The 19,719-nt window shown below is 42.5% G+C and overlaps 1 protein-coding gene across 4 annotated transcripts in view; it reads right to left on the reverse strand.

Moving 5' to 3' along the window:
• Window positions 1–19,719, reverse strand: part of LOC129866912 (furin-like) — a 190,476-nt gene that overhangs the window by 9,934 nt on the left and 160,823 nt on the right. For all 4 annotated transcript variants that reach the window (XM_055939940.1, XM_055939939.1, XM_055939938.1 and 1 more), the window contains exons 7-10: window positions 18,866–18,954; window positions 11,797–11,969; window positions 1,779–1,991; window positions 458–558 (exon numbers count right to left, since the gene is read on the reverse strand). In XM_055939940.1, the coding sequence (XP_055795915.1) occupies window positions 458–558; window positions 1,779–1,991; window positions 11,797–11,969; window positions 18,866–18,954 (576 nt within the window). The remainder of the gene's footprint in view (window positions 1–457; window positions 559–1,778; window positions 1,992–11,796; window positions 11,970–18,865; window positions 18,955–19,719) is intronic.

Raw genomic sequence — 19,719 nt, forward strand, 5'->3', positions numbered from 1 at the left:
TCGGGATAAAAACAAAAACAAAATAAAAAATGCTCTTGACCAATCAGAATGACGCGAATGCACATGGCAGAGGTAAACAGTGGACAGGATGCTTTTCTCCATAGTTTTTCGCCATGATAGAACTGATTCTGTTACAAAAATATTTTCTGGTGAGTATTTTGCATAGATCTGTCAGGTCTTGTTGAAACTCTGTATACGCCCTGTAGTTGCTATTTGAAGTGGGTGGAAATAGCATACTGATGTCAGGGCAGACAAGGGCTAAATGCACAGCAGTAGGTCAACGAACGGTTATAAAAACTACATTCAAAAGTTTGTTTTATTTTAAAAAGTACTTCAAATGTCACATTGTCAAAATAAGCCTAAAAAGAAATTCTCCAAAAATGAACACTCACTCAAGTTATCGAATACTAATGACCGTTCGGATAACCATGCCCATCCCTAAACAGAGATAACTCACTTGGCCTCCAGAGCCAGGGCGATGATCCCAGCAGCCAGGGGGGCCGATGCTGACGTCCCCGTGTGGGTGTCTGTACACTTCTGTCTCAGGTCTGTGGTCACCTAGGGGGAGACAAGAAAAAAGAACAGTCATATAGATTCCTACAGAAACTGGCTGATCTAACATGCAACTGGAACAACTCATTTAAACGCATTACTTATCTATGCAAAATAAAGAGTTGTGAGTTTGTAGATCTCAAGTCACGATTTTGACATTGGGTGACTTCTGCCTAGGAGGGACAAAAAGCTGATGGAGAAGAAAAGGGGGGGCCACAGCAAAGTCCAGAGTGTTGTACCTGTTGTCAGAGGCAGAGTTAATGAGGCATGTCTGGAGCAATGTGAAGACACATCAGGTATGACAGGCAGAACGTTAGCTAATCAACCTACAAGCTACTGTATGCCCCAGAACACTGAAAATACTACGGTCTAGTGAATACATCTCTTTAGAACCACGCTGAAAAGAGATGGCGTTCATTTTAAGGTATCAGGACTGGTTCTTACAGCTTACATCACTGGAATAATGACACAAAAGCAGAGGGTCTTCCATGAACTGAAACACCACCTGCAAGTTGGTCCTGTCACAAACATTGTGACTGGTTATTGTCTTGTAACCGTACTTATAACAGAGTATAAACATTGTGATTGATTGCTTGATTGATTGAGTTTGTTGAGACAACAAGCAGCATGCGACTACTAAAACAGAAGTGCATTAGTTGGAGCGCTGTGCCTTCAGTTAACCACCTCAGAGTGAGACAATAACACAGCCAGACTGAGAGACGTGTTTGTTCACCTGCAGCAGCCCTCTGGTGTGTTTGGGAGGAAAGCGGAGAAAGCATTGAGTTTCAGGAGTATTCATATTAGTTGTGGTCAGGGAAGAGTGGTGTATATTAGTCACTAATAGTTTGGTATGAATCACTATCTGTTTCAAGTGGAGTTTTACGCTGCTGTAGGTATGAGTGTGTTTATGTTTCAGTGTCAATCTGTTTCTATGAGGTTTCCTCTGATGTGTGTTGTAGCGATCCTAGAGGTGTGTGTGTGCGTTTCAGAGGTACTTGCTAAATGTTTCTGGTTGAGGTTGAAGTGGGTGTATTGATATGCTTCATTATTAGGAGACGGTTTTATGTTGTGCTTTCTGCTTTGTTGTATGTGATAAAGAGATCATCCTGGACTTCGAGGGATTACTAATGATGACTCACATCATCTGTTTCTCATTGGGGTTTCTAGAGCTGAAAATATGTGTGTTATACTGTATGTGTGTGTGTGTGTGTGTCAGTACTACTCACTATCTGTTTCTCGTTAGGGTTCCCAGAGCTGAAGGTGGTGGCGAGGGTGGAGGAGCAGGCCTCGCTGTACCAGGGCACCATGCCATACTGGGTGGTGCTGCTGATGGACAGGGTGTAGATGCTGTTGGTGTAACCATCACAGTTACAGCTGTCCTTCTCACGACCACCGTTCCCCGACGCCCACACAAAGATGGAGCCCAGCCCGCCGCGGCCCTGGAAATGAACACATATAGGCAAGGATGACACACGGGCATCTACAGGTGCTATTTAGAACCTAAAAGGGTTCTTCGGCTGTCCCCATAGGAGAACCCTTTGAATAACCCTTTTTGGTCAATGTAGAACCCTTTCCACACGTTTTTTTCTAAGAGTGTAGAATACACACAAACACAGATAACACAGAGACAGAGACATACAGTATAGCACAGACAGACACACACACACAGTATAGCACAGACAGACATACAGTATAGCACAGACAGACATACAGTATAGCACAGACAGACATACAGTATAGCACAGACTGAGCCATACAGACAGACAGAGCCATACAGACAGACAGAGCCATACAGAGCCATACAGACAGACAGAGCCATACAGAGCCATACAGACAGACAGACAGAGCCATACAGACAGACAGACACAGACAGACAGACAGACAGACAGTATAGCAGACAGACATACAGTATAGCACAGACAGACACACAGAGACATAGAGTATAGCACAGACAGACACACAGACAGACGCACAGACAGACATACAGAGACATACAGTATAGCACAGACAGACACACAGACAGACATACAGAGACATACAGTATAGCACAGACAGACACACAGACAGACATACAGAGACATACAGTATAGCACAGACAGACATACAGAACAGCAGACAGACAGACAGACATAGAGAGACAAACAGTATAGCAGACAGACAGACATACAGAGACAAACAGTATAGCACACAGACAGACATACAGAGACATACAGTATAGCACAGACAGACAGAATAGCAGACAGACAGACATACAGAGACAAACAGTATTGCACACAGACACACAGACAGACATACAGAGAAATACAGTATAGCACAGACAGACATACAGAGACATACAGTATAGCATCGACAGACATACATACAGAGACATAAGGTAGAGCACACAGACAGACATACAGAGACATACAGTATAGCACGCAGACAGACATACAGAGACATACAGTATAGCACACAGACAGACATACAGAGACATACAGTATAGCAGACAGACACACATACAGTATAGCACGCAGGCATAGATATAACACACACGCACGTTCAAGTGTGTGCATGTAGAGATGGATGCAGATGGAGTTTGTGTGTGTGTGTGTGTGTGTGTGCGTGCGTGCATCTGTATGTGTGTGAGTTTTCAGTTGAGAGACTGATAGTGTGAAATATTGCACCAGACAAGGATGTTTACCCCCCCATCCCTTAAAAGCCTTGACATCCTTTCACTGGATGTGATATGCTGTTGTATTCTTTCTGACACACACTGCACTGCTGCCGGCATAACTCTTAGTAATGTATCATGAACTATATGGTAGACTATTTACTGCTGCGGAAAAGCCAGTTAAAAAAATGATCACTTAAGTTAGTTCGATCGCATCCCACAACTGTCCCAGACTGTTTGGAATATTTATTTCCAGCACAGAATAGGTCTATTTTTGTACTACGGGGAATATTAGATTGACATTTGCTAATGCTTTTGCTGTTCGTTAGAGCTACTCATCTTGTTGGCTGACAAAAAGTAAATGTGGACAGTTCTTCCAATATCTATTTATTTATTTAACCTTTATTTAACTAGGCAAGTCAATTAAGAACAAATTCTTATTTACAATGACGTCCTACCCCAGCCAAACCCGGACAATGCTGGGCCAATTGTGCGCCGCCCCATGGGACTCCCAATTACGGCGGATGTGATACAGCCTGGATTTGAACCAGGGACTGTAGTGACACCTCTTGCACTGTGATGCAGTGCCTTCGACCGCTGTGCCACTCGGGAGCCAACTAAGTAATCGAATACTAATGTCCGTTCGGATATCCGTGCTCATCCCTAATGGAGAAATAGAGGGATTGATTGAAAATGTGAAAGAGGTTGCATAAAAGAGCAGGGGCGAGAAAGAGATATGAAGGGAAGGAGGGGCTAGATCGGCACACACTGTGTTGTGCCTCAACTCCAGCTGAGACTGAGATGAGAAACAGTGGAGGTGGGCGTGGGAGTGCCAGCGACATGAACAAAACAAATCATATCTCACACATGCACACGCATTTCAGTACTGCTTAGGGAACGCAGCCACAGTCTTTATGGATCTAAAGTAATGCTGTGAGAATGTTATTTCCTAATCCCTGTCCCCTGTGGAGGGTTTGTCCCAGCGTGTGACTCAGTGGGAGTCTCCTGCTCTCTTCAAAGCTCACCAGTCATGATACCTTAAAAAGAAGACCATCTCTTTTCAGCATGGTTCTACTGATGCATTGCTTTGTTTTCTTATGGATTACATCTAAATCAACAGGTATTCCCCATTTCAAATCATTACGGGAATCTTTTCAGTAAAACAGAAAATGTCCTGTTTGCTGCAGGCTATTATTTTCTTTCCATCGGTCCATTATCCTGGGAGTGTTAGATGTGAGATTTATGTTATATGACTCATATTTCTTACATTGAAACTCCCTCTCCCCACATTCTTACAGCGATGGCTGTCCTCTATTCCCTTCCTATCTAAATCTAACTCTGTGTCAGCGATTTTGCTCCCATTTCTCCTCTGCCATTTGTCATTGCACATTTGTTTCAAGTTTCAAAGTTTATTCGCCATGTGCACAACAGGTGTAAAACAGTGCAGTGAAATTCTTACCTTGAGAGCTCTTTCCCAAAAATAGTGATAATAATAATAGAAATAATAGAAAATAGTATATTAGGGCTGAAAAGTGACTAGTAGTAGGATATACATATAAATAGGGATGAAAAGTGACTAGTAGTAGGATATACATGTTAACAGGGCTGAAAGGTGACTAGTAGTAGGATATACATGTAAACAGGGCTGAAAAGTGACTAGTAGTAGGATATACATGTAAACAGGGCTGAAAAGTGACTAGTAGTAGGATATACATGTAAACAGGGCTGAAAAGTGACTAGTAGTAGGATATACATGTAAACAGGGCTGAAAAGTGACTAGTAGTAGGATATACATGTAAACAGGGCTGAAAAGTGACTAGTAGTAGGATATACATGTAAACAGGGCTGAAAAGTGACTAGTAGTAGGATATACATGTAAACAGGGCTGAAAAGTGACTAGTAGTAGGATATACATATAAACAGGGCTGGAAAGTGACTAGTAGTAGGATATACGTATAAATAAGGCTGAAAAGTGACTAATAGTAGGATATACATATAAATAAGGCTGAAAAGTGACTAGTAGTAGGATATACATGTAAACAGGGCTGAAAAGTGACTAGTAGCAGGATATACATATAAACAGGGCTGAAAAGTGACTAGTAGCAGGATATACATGTTAACAGGGCTGAAAAGTGACTAGCAGTAGGATATACATGTAAACAGGGCTGAAAAGTGACTAGTAGTAGGATATACATGTTAACAGGGCTGAAAAGTGACTAGTAGTAGGAATATACATGTAAACAGGGCTGAAAAGTGACTAGTAGCAGGAATATACACTGACACCTCCCTATTATTGAGTTGCACCCCCTTTTGCCCTCAGAACAGCCTCAATTCATCGAGGCATGGACTCTACAAGGTGTTGAAAGCATGCTAGTGTTGAAAGCGTCAACATGCTGGATCATGTTGACTCCAATGCTTCCCACAGTTGTGTCATGTTAGCTGGATGTCCTTTGGGTGGTGGACCATTCTTGATACACATGGGAAACTGTTGAGTGTGAAAAACCAGTAGCGTTGCAGATCTTGACACACTCAAACCGGTGCGCCAGGCACCTACTACCATACCCCGTTCAAAAGGAACTTAAATATTTTGTCTTGCCCATTCACCCTTTGGCACACATGACGGATTCACCTGATCAATTTATGTCATGGAAAGAGCAGGTATTCCTAATGTTTTGATCACTAAGTGTTAATATACTAGTGGTAATATATACATGTAAATAGGAGTAATTGTGACCAGTAGCAGGATAAATAGGTAAATACTAATGGTAATGGCAATCAATAATCAATGGACAGCAGCGTAAGGGAGTAATACATCTAATCAATAAGGCCAGCATTCCGGAGTGGCCTCTTCACTGTTGACGTTGAGACTGGTGTTTTGGGGGTACTATTTAATGAAGCTGCCAGTTGAGGACCTGTTTCTCAAACTAGACACTCTAATGTACTTGTCCTCTTGCTCAGTTGTGCTCTGGAGGTCTCCCACTCCTCTTTCTATTTTGGTTAGAGACAGTTTGCACTGTTCTGTGAAGAAAGTAGTACACAGCGTTGTACCAGATATTCAGTTTCTTGGCAATTTCTCGCATGGAATAGCCTTCATTTTTCAGAACAAGAATAGACTGACGGGTTTCAGAAGAAAGTTCTTTGTTTCTGGCCATTTTGAGCCTGTAATCAAACCCACAAATGCTTATGCTCCAGATACTCACCAAGTCTAAAGAAGACCAGTTTTATTGCTTCTTTAAATCAGAACAACAGTTTTCAGCTGTGCTGACATAATTGCAAAAGGGTTTTCTAATGATCAATTAGCCTTTTAAAATTATAAACTTGGATTAGCTAACAACGTGCCATTAGAACACAGGAGTGATAGTTGCTGATAATGGGCCTCTCTACCCCTATGTAGATATTCCATAAAAAATCTGCCGTTTCCAGCTACAACAGTCATTTACAACATTAACAATGTCTACACTGTATTTATGATCAATTTGATGTTATTTTAAGGGACAAAAAAATTGCTTTTCTTTAAAAAACAAGGACATTTTTAAGTGACCCCAAACTTTTGAACTGTAGTGTAGGTATTCCTCTTGTCCACGTGTGACAGGGTAGTGTGGAGTGCATTGTCTGTTGATCTGTTGGGGCGGTATGCGAATTGAAGTGGGTCCAGGGTGTCTGGGATGATGGAGATGATGTGTTCTTGGGCACAGGAATGATGCTGGTCAGCATAAAACAAGTAGGGATTACAGACTGGCGCAATGAGAGACTGAAAATGACCGTGAAGATGCCTGCCAGCTGGTCAGTGCATGCTCTGAGAATGCGCCCTGGAATACCCTATAGCCCCGTGGCCTTGGAGAGTGTTGACCAGGTTAAAAACTTTACTTACGTCGGCCTCGGAGCGTGAGATCACCCAGTCCTCTGGGACTGTAGGGGCCCTCGTGCACAGCTCGAATTAATGTATTGCGTTCGACTGGTAGGGAGGCATCATTGGATAGATCATGGTTAGGTCTACCTTTGTAATCCATAATGGACCGTAGCCCTTGCCACACGGGTCGAGTGTCGGTGCCGGTATAATAGGATTCCACCTTGTTCCTATATTGTCCTTTTGCCTGTTTGATGGCTCTGTGGAGGTCGTAGCGGGACTTGTTGTACGTGTTTGTCTTTAGCCGTAGCCTCGGGGTTGGCTGCAATAGCCCTATGTGGGGTAGCTCTGTCCTTTAGTTTAGCGCATATGTCAGTGTTAATCCAGGGCTTTTGATTGGGGAAGCAGTGAATCTTCACTGTGGGGACAACGTCTGCAATGTATTTCCTGATGACGCACGAGACGGAGGTGGTTAGTGCGTCGATGCTATCAGCAGAGTCCCAAAACATATTCCAGTCAGCGCTAGCAAAGCAGTCCTGAAACATGGCCTCTGATCCTGTAAGCAGGATGCAGGAGTATAGAGACATGATCTGATTTGCCGAAGGGGGGACAGGGGAGGGTCTTGTATGCTTGTTTGTGGGTTGAAAAAAAAAATTGGAGTATAATGTTTGTATGATGTCAACCTCAATACATGTTCATGCCATCAATCAACTGCACTATGCTACCAGTTTACACAAATGGAAGTTAGCATTTAGCAGTCACTTCTTCTAAAACTGAAAAGGGATAACTTCTATATGTTATGCAGCGAAAACAGACAAATATATTCAAACCGGACTTTAGTAACCACATTGTTAGCCTGTAACAATACATCAATCATGACAGATTTCACAAATATCCACTTTGTTAAATCAGATTTGTTAAATGTGTGCCAATCCAGCATTCTGCTATCCCCGTTTAATTGACCTCTATACCGCATCTATCACCATCCGCATTGTTACACATTTTTAGAGGCGCACGGAATTGCCATACAAAGCTCGATTTAGCCTCTTAAAGCCTCCGGAGGCTCCACAATTGCGTGACACCCTCCTTACGGACCCTCCGCACTGCATTGCTGGATCAAGCATAAATCATATTTAACGGCCTGCCTGGCATTTTTATACATGACCCTAAGCATGGTGGGATGTTAATTGCCTAATTAACGCAACAACCACACCTGTGTGGAATCACCTGCTTCAATATACTTTGTATCCCTAACTTAGTCAAGCGTATATAAATAATTTTGGTAGTTACCTGTACATGTAAAGAGGGCTGAAAAGTGACTGGTAGCTGGAATATATAAATACATATGGTAATATAGAGAGGGAGGTTCTAAAGGTATGCTAGATGGTGATTTGAAATCCAGAAGATTGTTTCTAAAGGTTATATGTTAGATGGTGGTGGACAAGGATCAGCCAATTAAAACCAGTGGTTGTTTTGTCCGCTCCCGTCATAGACTTCCAGTCAAGTCCCATTCTGAGGCGCTCGGAAACCAGACGTCTCGACAGCGAGAGAGCCGGCTGGTGGGTGAGATTAGGTGTTCTGGCCTGGTGTAACTATCATGTCAGACCTACAGCGTATTCTCTACTAAGCTAATAACAAATGCTCTGAGTAAACTGATCAAATAAAGCAGAGGTGAATAGTTACAGTTCTGGCATGATATGACAGTTCAACCTGGTGCTCCAGGCCAGAACATATTCTAGGTCAGGTATGGTGGTTGCATCGCTTGCCACAGTGTTTAATACTGTTTAATTTAGATACACCTTCTACTAAATATTATCATGGAAAACCTAATTATTTTGAAGATAATGTGTGTAAAATGTTAAAATTTAAACAGCAATAACTTGTTTCCAATTAAAAAATTCCCTGGTGGACCATACAGTTGTTCCTATTCTACCCTTCTTATGTGTATGTGTCTTTAAAACAACATCTGGTAGGTATAGGGTTGTGGCGGTCATAAAATGTTATCAGACGGTTATTGTCATGCAAAAGGAAGCAGTCTTTTGCATGACAATAAACACGTTTAGCATCTCCAGTCCTCCAGACATACAAGCCGCTGATCCACGGCTTTGGAACATCTATGCTGAACAAGAATATAAACGCAACATGTAAAGTGTTGGTCCCATGTTCCATTAGCTGAAATAAAAGATCCCAGAAATGTTCCATACTCACAAAAAGCTTTTTCTCTCAAATTTGTTTACAAACCCGTTAGTGACCATTTCTTATTTGCCAAGATAATCAATCCACCTGACAGGTGTGGCATATCAATAAGCTTACTAAACAGCATGATCATTACACAAGTGCACCTTGTGCTGGGGACAATAAAAGGCCACTATAAAATGTGCAGTTTTGTCACACAACACTGCCACAGATGTCTCAAGTTTGGCATGCTGACGACAGGAATGTCCACCAGAGCTATTGCCAGAGAATTTAAAGTTAATTTCATCCCATAAGCCGCCTCCAACGTTATTTTAGAGAAATTGGCAGTACGTCCAACCGACCTCACAACCACAGACCACATGTAACCATGCCAGCCCAGGACGTCCACATCCGGCTTCTTCACCTGCGGGATTGTCTGAGACCAGCCACTCAGACAGCTAATGAAACTGAGGAGTATGTTTGTCTGTAATAAAGGCCATTTGTGGGGAAAAAAATTAATTCCAATTGACTGGGTCTGGCTCCCAAGTGGATGGCCAGTAATGTGAAATTCATAGATTAGGGCCCGATTCATTTATTTCAATTGACTGATTTCCTTACATGAACTTTAACTCAGTAAAATCGTTGAAATTGTTGCATGTTGCGTTATATTTTTGTTCAGTATACATTTGAAAAAAGTCTAATAAATCCATTTAATATACACCATCACAATAAATGCATTGTTTATTTTGGTCAGGTCTAAAGAAACAAACATAATATGAAGAAAAAGTATTTATGAGGAATATATTGGAGTTGGCCTACTGTAGACCTATGTTATCTATGTATGCTCCATGCCGTAGGCTGTAGGTTTGTTAATTTAGCTGACAAGATATGCTTATAAGTCCCCATGACACTATTGTATTTTATAGTAAGAAGAATAGAATTTAACTTAGCTGAATAAAATAGAAAGGATATGTTTTCCATTATGGAGCGAGAGCGCATATGAAGTGGCTATGTTGAGCGTAAAAGTGATCATTTGGTCCTATATTCTAGATTTTGGCAACTTCAGTTGTGAATGATACAAACCTTAGAATGTCTTAGAAATCAAAACCTATTTGGGCTGCATGGTGAGACTATAGGCTGTTGGTGATTTGAGAAAGTAGAAAAAAACCTTGCGCTCCGTTTCTTGCCTCAGGCTGCACAGCTGTTCTCTCATCAAGTCATGATATTTTCACCCATCAGACTATTCTCAATTTAATCTTGTTTTTACTAATGTCAAATTAATTTAAATTTAGAATGGCCCATTATGAAACGGGCAGGAACAGGGGAAGTGGAAAAAATACATGTAATCTGTATGCGCTGGAATAGCGAATGAAGGTGAATGAAGGCTGCACGGTTTCCCATCGGTCTGTTTTGTAGGCTACTTCAGGTTTATAGTGGAGCATGTTCTTAATATGAGCAGCTGAAAAATAATTATAACACTTATTTCACTCAATGCATCAACCACTGTTTGAGGAGCATGCTCTCGTTGCCCAACAGGTGATATTCCGCCCAAACTCTGTATGCCATGGGCTCTCCAACATCGATAGTAACATGTTTTCGCAACTATATTTCACAAAACTGTTGACAGCCTATCTGCGCGCTTGATAAAGGAGTAAAGAGGAGGAGATGGAAACGCATAGTGTCAAGATATTCTGCTGAAGGTAATGTGTCACCCAATGAATGATAAAAAATATAAAAAGGCTATTCAAAATCAAATTCACTAATTGTAGGCTAACTGTAAGCCGCCCTGCACAATCAATGAACCAACAGCATCGCCTAGGACTATACAAAATGGATAGACATTTTGGAGTGTAGCATAAGGTAACCAGTCTATCCAGTATGCATAATAATACAGTCCACACTCAAAGGCCATTACTAGAATGTGTTTAATTTTGGAGTATATGCTAGACCAATTATGTACCAGACATCTTAAATCAGTTTTGTTTGATGTTTTTCTGCCATGTGTAATATGCGGTACAGCTATGTACTGTATAATTGCACAATCATACTTTTTATATTTATATTTGGGGGGGGGGGCTTAAACTCTAATATGCTCATGGGAGTCTTGAATTAATCATCAACTTAGAAAGCGCTGTCCATTTCGTTGTGTTAGGCTTTGAAACAACATCCACAACAACCATGTTTTCCACTGTTTCAACCTGCTGTTGAACTTCTTTCTTCAAATTGATCATCACAGTGAGGTGAGTTGTAAAAGTACAATAGGCCTACTGTTTTGATGATAAGTGTTTGATGTGACTTTCGATTGCATTTGCATTGATGTCAGAGTGGTTGAGGGACAATAGAGCCCTGAGTACCAGGCCATTAACAACGTCGTTAGCAAGTTGGGTACTACCAAAGCATGTCCAGAGTGCATAAAAGGAGATTACCATGACTCAGGGGTCACATAGAATTTCTCTGCGGTCACGACTCATGAATGCTGGTGTGGCAATAATAAGGTCATCGCAACAACCCTAGGTAGGTATGCATCATAAACCATGTGTGCTCCAGTAATGAATTAGCTCCACTGACTGACCTCAGTGACTCCTCGGAGGAATGCCTCCTTGGCCAGCTTGGCGGGGCCGTCTACCGTCTTCCCATCATCCTCTGGGCCCCAGCTGGCGCTGTAGATGTGGATGTGCTGCGAGTTGAGGCTGAGGGAGTGGGCCTCCACCACATCTGTCACCTCTCCATCCAGCATACGCACACCTGAACACACACACGCAAGGTCAGTACACAGATCGAGAGAGAGAGACAGGTGAAATTAGAGGTAAAATAAAGTAGACAGACAGGTAGGGTGAGACAAAGGGAGAAAGAGACGTGACAGAAAGAGAGAGATAGAGAAACAGCATGAGCGGAGAAGAGGTAGGGTGCTATAAACATGATGCAGTTGGGATACAAAGCCTTTTGTGTCCGGCTGTCATATTGACAAACACACTGGGGAGACAAAGGGCTTATGAGCCTGTCACTCTGCCAGATGTGATGAGCAATTGTACTCTCAGACACAAGCATGCAGACGTGTGCTCACTTACTCACGCACACACTTTTTACTGTTGTAGCTATAAACAAGCACAGCTGGCCATTAAAACAAGAGTCAATACCTTCTCCTTCATTAAACAACCAGGTAGGAAAACATACATCTCACAAACACAAGATTGACAGAACATTCCTTCTGACTAACAAGTGCAGGAGGGTTTTAGGGTTTTTACGGTGCCTCCAACAGTGTATGTGACCTGAGGGAAACCAACTGGCCCAGTAGCAGGGTCATTCATTGAAATCATTGCCTTATTTTTTAAAGTAGAAATTGTGCACCAATATTGAATTTTAAAAGCCAGTTATATTAAATAAACTGCCCTTTTAATATAGACCACATGGAGAATTCAATAAATCCAAAGTTGTATATGAATAAAGACTTGTGAAATTGTCAAAATTATGCATTTTGACATGTCCCTCTGTGTAGCCTCTGTGACTTCTAGGAAGATTTGAACTGCAAAATGTCTCCAAGTTTTCACCATCATTGTAAAACCTTTGTTGCTTTGGCAATGTCATTTTTATTTTCCTGAGGGGGAATAGGCTTTGTCGTGCCCTCTTCACGACTGTCTTGGTGTGTTTGGACCAATCTAGTTTGTTGTTGATGTGGACACCAAGGAATTTGAAGCTCTCAACCTGCTCCACTACAGCCCCGTCGATGAGAATGGGGACGTGCTCGGTGCTCCTTTTCCTGTAGTTCACAATCATCTCCTTAGTCTTGGTTACGTTGAGGGATAGGTTGTTATTCTGGCACCACCCGGCCAGGTCTCTGACCTCCTCCCTATAGGCTGTCTCATCGTTGTCGGTGATCAGGCCTACCACTGTTGTGTCATCAGCAAACTTAATGATGGTGTTGGAGTCGTGCCTGGCCATGCAGTCGTGGGTGAACAGGGAGTACAGGAGGGGACTGAGCACGCACCCCTGGGGAGCTCCAGTGTTGAGGATCAGCGTGGCAGATGTGTTGCTACCTACCCTCACCACCTGGGGGTGGCCTGTCAAGAAGTCCAGGATCCAGTTGCAGAGGGAGGTGTTTAGTCCCAGGATCCTTAGCTTGGTGATGAGCTTTGAGGGTACTATGGTGTTGAACGCTGAGCTGTAGTCAATGAACAGCATTCTCACATAGGTGTTCCTTTTGTCCAAGTGGGAAAGGGCAGTGTGGAGTGCAATAGAGATTGCATCATCTGTGGATCTGTTTGGGCGGTATGCAAATTGGAGTGGGTCTCGTGTTTCTGGGATAATGGTGTTGATGTGAGCCATTACCAGCCTTTCAAAGCACTTCATGGCTACTGACGTGAGTCCTACGGGTCTGTAGTAATTTAGGCAGGTTGCCTTTGTGTTCTTGGGCACAGGGACTATGGTGGTCTGCTTGAAGCATGTTGGTATTTCAGACTCAATCAGGGACATGTTGAAATTGTCAGTGAAGACACCTGCCAGTTTGTCAGCAGATGCCCGGAGCACACGTTCTGGTAATCCACCTGGCCCCGCAGCCTTGTGTATGTTGACCTGTTTAAAAGGTCTTACTCACGTCGGCTACGGAGAGTGTGATCACACAGTCGTCCGGAACAGCTGATGCTCTCATGCATGCCTCAGTGTTGCTTACCTCGAAGCGAGCATCGAAGTGATTTAGCTCGTCTGGTAGGCTCGTGTCACTGGGCAGCTCGCGGCTGTGCTTCCCTTTGTAGTCTGTAATAGTTTGCAAGCCCTGCCACATCCGACGAGCATCTGAGCCGGTGTAGTATGATTCAATCTTAGCCCTGCATTGACGCTTTGCCTGTTTGATGGTTCGTCGCAGGGTATAGCAGGATTTCTTGTAAGCTTCCGGGTTAGAGTCCCGCACCTTGAAAGCAGCAGCTCTACCCTTTAGCTAAGTGCGAATGTTGCCTGTAATCCATGGCTCCTGGTTGGGGTATGTACGTACAGTCACTGTGGGGACGACATCCTCAATGCACTTATTGATAAAGCCAGTGACTGATGTGGTATATTCCTCAATGTCATCGGAAGAATCCCGGAACATGTTCCAGTCTGTGATAGCAAAGCAGTCCTGTAGTTTAGCATCGGCTTTATCTGACCATTTTTCTATAGACCGAGTCACTGGTGCTTCCTGCTTTAATTTTTGCTTATAAGCAGGAATCAGGAGGATAGAGTTGTGGTCGGATTTACCAAATTGAGGGCGAGGGAGAGCTTTGTACGCGTCTCTGTGTGTGGAGTACAGGTGATCTATAATTTTTTCCCCTCTGGTAGCACATTTAACATGTTGATAGAGATTTGGAAAACTGATTTAAGTTTATCTGCATTAATGTCTCCGGCCACTAGGAGCGCCGCCTCTGGGTGAGTGGCTTCCTGTTTACTTATTTCCTTATACAGCTGACTGAGTGCGGTCTTAGTGCCAGCATCTGTCTGTGGTGGTAAATAAACAGCCCCGAAAAGTATATCTGAGAACTCTCTAGGCAAGTAGTGTGGCCTGCAGTTTATCACAATATACTCATCTTCAGGCAAGCAAAATCTAGAGACTTCCTTAGATTTCGTGCACCAGATTTCGTGCACCAGCCCCCCCCCCCCTCGTCTTAACAGAGTGTGCTGTTCTATCCTGCCGGTGCAGCGTGTGTCCTGCTAGCTGAATATCCATGTCGTCATTCAGCCACGATTCCGTGAAGCATAGGATATTACAGTTTTTGATGTCCCGTTGGTAGGATATTCGTAATCTTACCTCATCTAGTTTATTGTACAATGATTGCACGTTGGTGAGTAATATTGACGGTAACGGCAGCTTTCCTAGTTGTCTTCTGCGGGTCCGGACGAGGCATCCGGCTCTTCGTCCTCTGCGTCGCTTCCTTTTGCGAATAATTTGTATGTCTGCGCTGTGGGGTGTTTGCAGAATATCGTGTGAGTCCTGCTTGCTGCTGTTGTTGTTGAAAAAATCTTTGTCTAATCCGAGGTGAGTGATCGCTGTCCTGATATCCAGAAGCTCTTTTCTTCCGTGAGATACGGTTGCAGAAACATTATTTACAAAATAATTTACAAATATCGCGAAAAACCCCCACATAATAGCACAATTGGTTAGGAGACTGTAAAACGGCGGCCATCTCCTCCGGCCATCTCTCTGTGTGCAATAACACTGTTTAACATGATTTTTTAATGATTACCTAATTTCTGTACACCACACATACAGTTATCTGTAAGGTCCCTCAGTCGAGCAGTGAATTTCAAACACAGATTAAACCACAAAGACCAGGGAGGTTTTCCAATGACTCACAAAGCAATTGGTAAATGGGTAAAAAAAAGAAGAAGCAGAAATTGAATTTCCCTTTGAGCATGGTGAAATTATTAATTGCACTTTGGATGGTGTATCAATGAACCCAGTCAGTACAAAGTCTTTCCAAACTCAGTTGCCGGAAAGGAAGGAAACCGCTCAGGGACTTCACCATGAGCCTGTACAGAATAAAAATATTCCAAACATGCTTCCTGTTTGCAATAAGGAGCTAAAGTAAAACTGCAAAAATGTGGCAAAGAAATGAACTTTATGTCCTGAATACAAATGTTACATTTGGGGCAAATTCAACATAACACATCACTGAGTACCACTCTTCACATTTTCAAGCATGGTGGTGGCTGCATCATGTTATGAGTGTGCTTGTCATTGGCAAGGATTAGGGAGTTTTTGGGGGTTAAAAGAAACAGAATAAAGCTAAGCACAAGCAAAATCCTAGAGGAAAACCTGGTTCAGTCTGCTGGGAGACAAATTCACCTTTCAGCAGGACAATAACCGAAAACAAAAGGCCAAATATACACTGAAGTTGCTTACCAAGACAACGTTGATTGTTCCTGAGTGGCCTAGTTACAGTTTTGACTTAAATCGCCTTACAAATCTATGGCAAGACTTCAAAATGGCTGTCTATCAATGATCAACAACTAACTTGACAGAGCTTGAAGAATAAAAAATAAACGGGCACATATTGTACAATCCAGGTGTGCAAAGCGCTTAGAGCATGTGTCAAACTCATTCCACGGAGGGCTGAGTCTGTGGGTTTACGCTCCACCCTTGTACCTGATTGATGAATTAAGGTCACTAATTAGTAAGGAACTCCCTTCAGCTGGTTGTCTCGGTCTTAATTGAAAGGAAAAACCAAAAACCTGCAGACACTCGTCCCTCTGTTGAATGAGTTTGACACGTGAATTAGTGCATCGAATTGTATCATATCAAATCGCATCGATTTGTTCATATCGCAATGAATCGCATCGATTTGTTCCTCTAACATTTGTTGCATAAACACATTAATTTTCTATTCTAAATTAAAATCTGCTGCTGATGCCCCTCAATATTTATCTGAAAATAATTGCTATGAATATACAGCACAACTTTGGACTTCACCCCCATCTCATAATCGAATGGTTTAGGCCAGGGGTGTCAAACTCATTCAACTCATTCCACGGAGGGCCTTGTGTCTGCAGGTTTTTGGTCTTTCCTTTCAATAAAGCCCTAGACAACCAGGTGTGGGGAGTTCCTAACTAATTAGTGATGTTAATTCATCAATCAAGTACAAGGGTGGAGCGAAAACCCGCAGACACTCGGCCCTCCATGGAATGAGTTTGACACCTGTGGTTTAGACTGTTAAGGAAGTGTTGATGGACTCATAGTGAGCTTATCTTTTTCTACCACTTAGACTATGCAGTGCAGGTAGCAAATTTACAATTTCATTATGCAATTATACATTTTACCCTGCATATCTAAAACTATCAAAACTATTGCTGATGGTGAAACTGAACAATCAAAATAAAATCTAATGATCAGCATGTAGCCTCCCTATAGCCAGATGAGAGTTGTTTCTCTGTTGATAGCTTAGGCTACTTTAATTCTGCTAAAACAATTTTCAACAGTGCATTTGATAAAAATAACTTAGCAAATTACATTGGTTGTCACTCAACTAATAAAGCCTAATATTGAGCAAGCCATTTTACAAACATTTGAATGCTGAAGCGCAGATATGCCAGATCAGGAATAGGCTTACCTGTCATTGGCCAGTGCGCACAGTTTGACTACGCTACTGATATTGCCTGGGGTTGTTTGGCATGCCAAATGACTTGCAGATTAATGACTGTCAACATAATTACATGCTTAGTTCGACACTGAAGGAGAGGACGCAGTTGTCACAAAAGATGAGGTATTTTTGGAAGGTAGAAAGCAAGTAATTTGAGCAATAAACATTTGTGAAACGCCGATTCGTAATGTTTGAATCGATTTTCTGACCGATGCATGCTCATGCATTTGGATCGGTTTGGAGTACCCGCAGACTGATGCACTCATAACTTATATATTTGAACTAGAGGATGCATATCGGTGAATCGTTACTTACCTAGCACTTACTATAGTAATTGTTTTATTTAAGATCTTGGGATGGAAAAACTTGCTCTTTGTGACAGGGCCTGTCTGCAGCTTTGATGTGGACCGCCTCAGATCAGTGTTCTGAACAGTAATGGTAGCAGAAGGCGTGAAATGAGCCATCGTCAAATAAGTCCTATACTGCAACGGTACCTGACTAGCTAACCACAGGTTATCTGCTGTATCTCAGAGACAGATGATAAACCACAAATACTTCCATTACACACTCTAGAAAACCTACCTGGTTAAATAAAGGTGAAATAAAAAAATAAAAAACAGGCCCTGCAGAGACACACATTGATTGCATGTGTATGGAGAAATCAGTCTGGATAAAAGCAAGATGGCGTTTGAAAGATGAATTGGGGTCTGATATGAGGTAAATGTGAATGGTAATGTCTTGAATCCTGCAGTAGCTAACACATTAATGCCTCTATAACAATCATCATCATAATCATTAGTGTCATGGGGCGGCAGGTAGCCTAGTGGTTGGAGCGTTGGGCCAGTAACTGAAAGGTTGTTAGATCGAATCCTCGAGTTGACAAGGTAAAAATCTGTTGTTCTGCCCCTGAACAAGGCAGTTAATCCACTGTTCCTAGACCATCACTGTAAATAAGAATTTGTTCTTAACTAACTTGCCTAGTTAAATAAAATAAAAAAAATGGGCAGGAGGTTAGAATCCCATGGAGAGACACTGCTGGGTTACTTTCCCTCCAGCTGTGTTCACTGGCTCCTATCTAAAAGCTGTGAGCTGTGGGAGATGAGTGTGTGTGTGTTTGGGGGTGGGGTCAACGCAGCCACTAAATGCTAATCACTGTACAGTAATTAGGAACAGCCCAGCAGGAGAACACACACTGAGCTGCTAGAGCAGGAGATGCATGCTAGGAGGAGTAGGAGAGTTATGGCTGACTGCTGGGGACTGCTCTCAAGGCTTCACTGTTGGCTGCTTGTCTTTGATAGAGTGCTTAGGGACACAAGTAGGTAAAGGCCAGACAGTTGCTTGATATAGTCCATTAGACTGATTAAATGACTTGGTTTTGACGAAAGATTAGAGACAAAAGTTGGTAAATATTCAGAAGTGGCAGCTAGCAAGTATAGAGATTGCTACAGTGTGCTCTACTGAAATTGACTCCGGTTCAACTGACAGCAGACCCTAGTCAACCAATCACAATTAGCTATTGGCAGAGCATGCCTCAATCACCTCCAATTTTGGCGTTGTAGGCCACGCCCACCCCACAAACATCATTGTTGGCGGCCGCAGCAACCTCACCAGCACACCGTGTTCCATGTCTAGATGAGAGAGAGAGACAGAGAGAGACAGAGAGAGACAGAGAGAGACAGAGAGAGACAGAGAGAGACAGAGAGAGACAGAGAGAGACAGAGAGAGACAGAGAGAGACAGAGAGAGACAGAGAGAGACAGAGAGAGACAGAGAGAGACAGAGAGAGACAGAGAGAGGTAGAGAGAAAAAGAGAGAGAAGTTAGGATTCATTAACAAAAACACTCATTGCTCATAGCAACCACTCTGAACCATGCAGGGATCTTTAAAAACAATAACTTCTAGAACGGCTGCTAAAAATACACAGCAGCACTAGGCTTGGGCGGTATACTGTATACCGGGGTATTTGGAAAAATACCGTAATACTGTAATTTTTCAATGCCGTAATACCGTCCAAACTATTTCATTTAAGTTTCAATAAATGTGAATATCAGTAGCTACTTTTTAATTAAGTTAATAATAACTGCAGTCAACTTGTGCAATACGCTAGGAGATAAAGCAGATTGCGTTCATCATTTCACCTGTCACATTATGAAGCTTACTGTCCCCAGAACAGTTGAGCCAACCACGTGTTTGTTTGTAAATAGCACAATGGTAGAAAGCGGGAGCTGGTGAGTCCATAGCGTTCTATATAGCTATTGGCGAGGCGCTGTTGTGCGACGAACATTAAGTGATTACACTTGTATGCAATTCACTACTAAATGTTTGCCATCAGATATCTTATAACGGCTTTCTACCCGGTTTCAGAAGTCAACAGCTCTGGATGAGTTCTGTACA

This window comes from Salvelinus fontinalis, chromosome 12 (assembly GCF_029448725.1).
Source record: "Salvelinus fontinalis isolate EN_2023a chromosome 12, ASM2944872v1, whole genome shotgun sequence".
NCBI lineage: Eukaryota > Metazoa > Chordata > Actinopteri > Salmoniformes > Salmonidae > Salvelinus > Salvelinus fontinalis.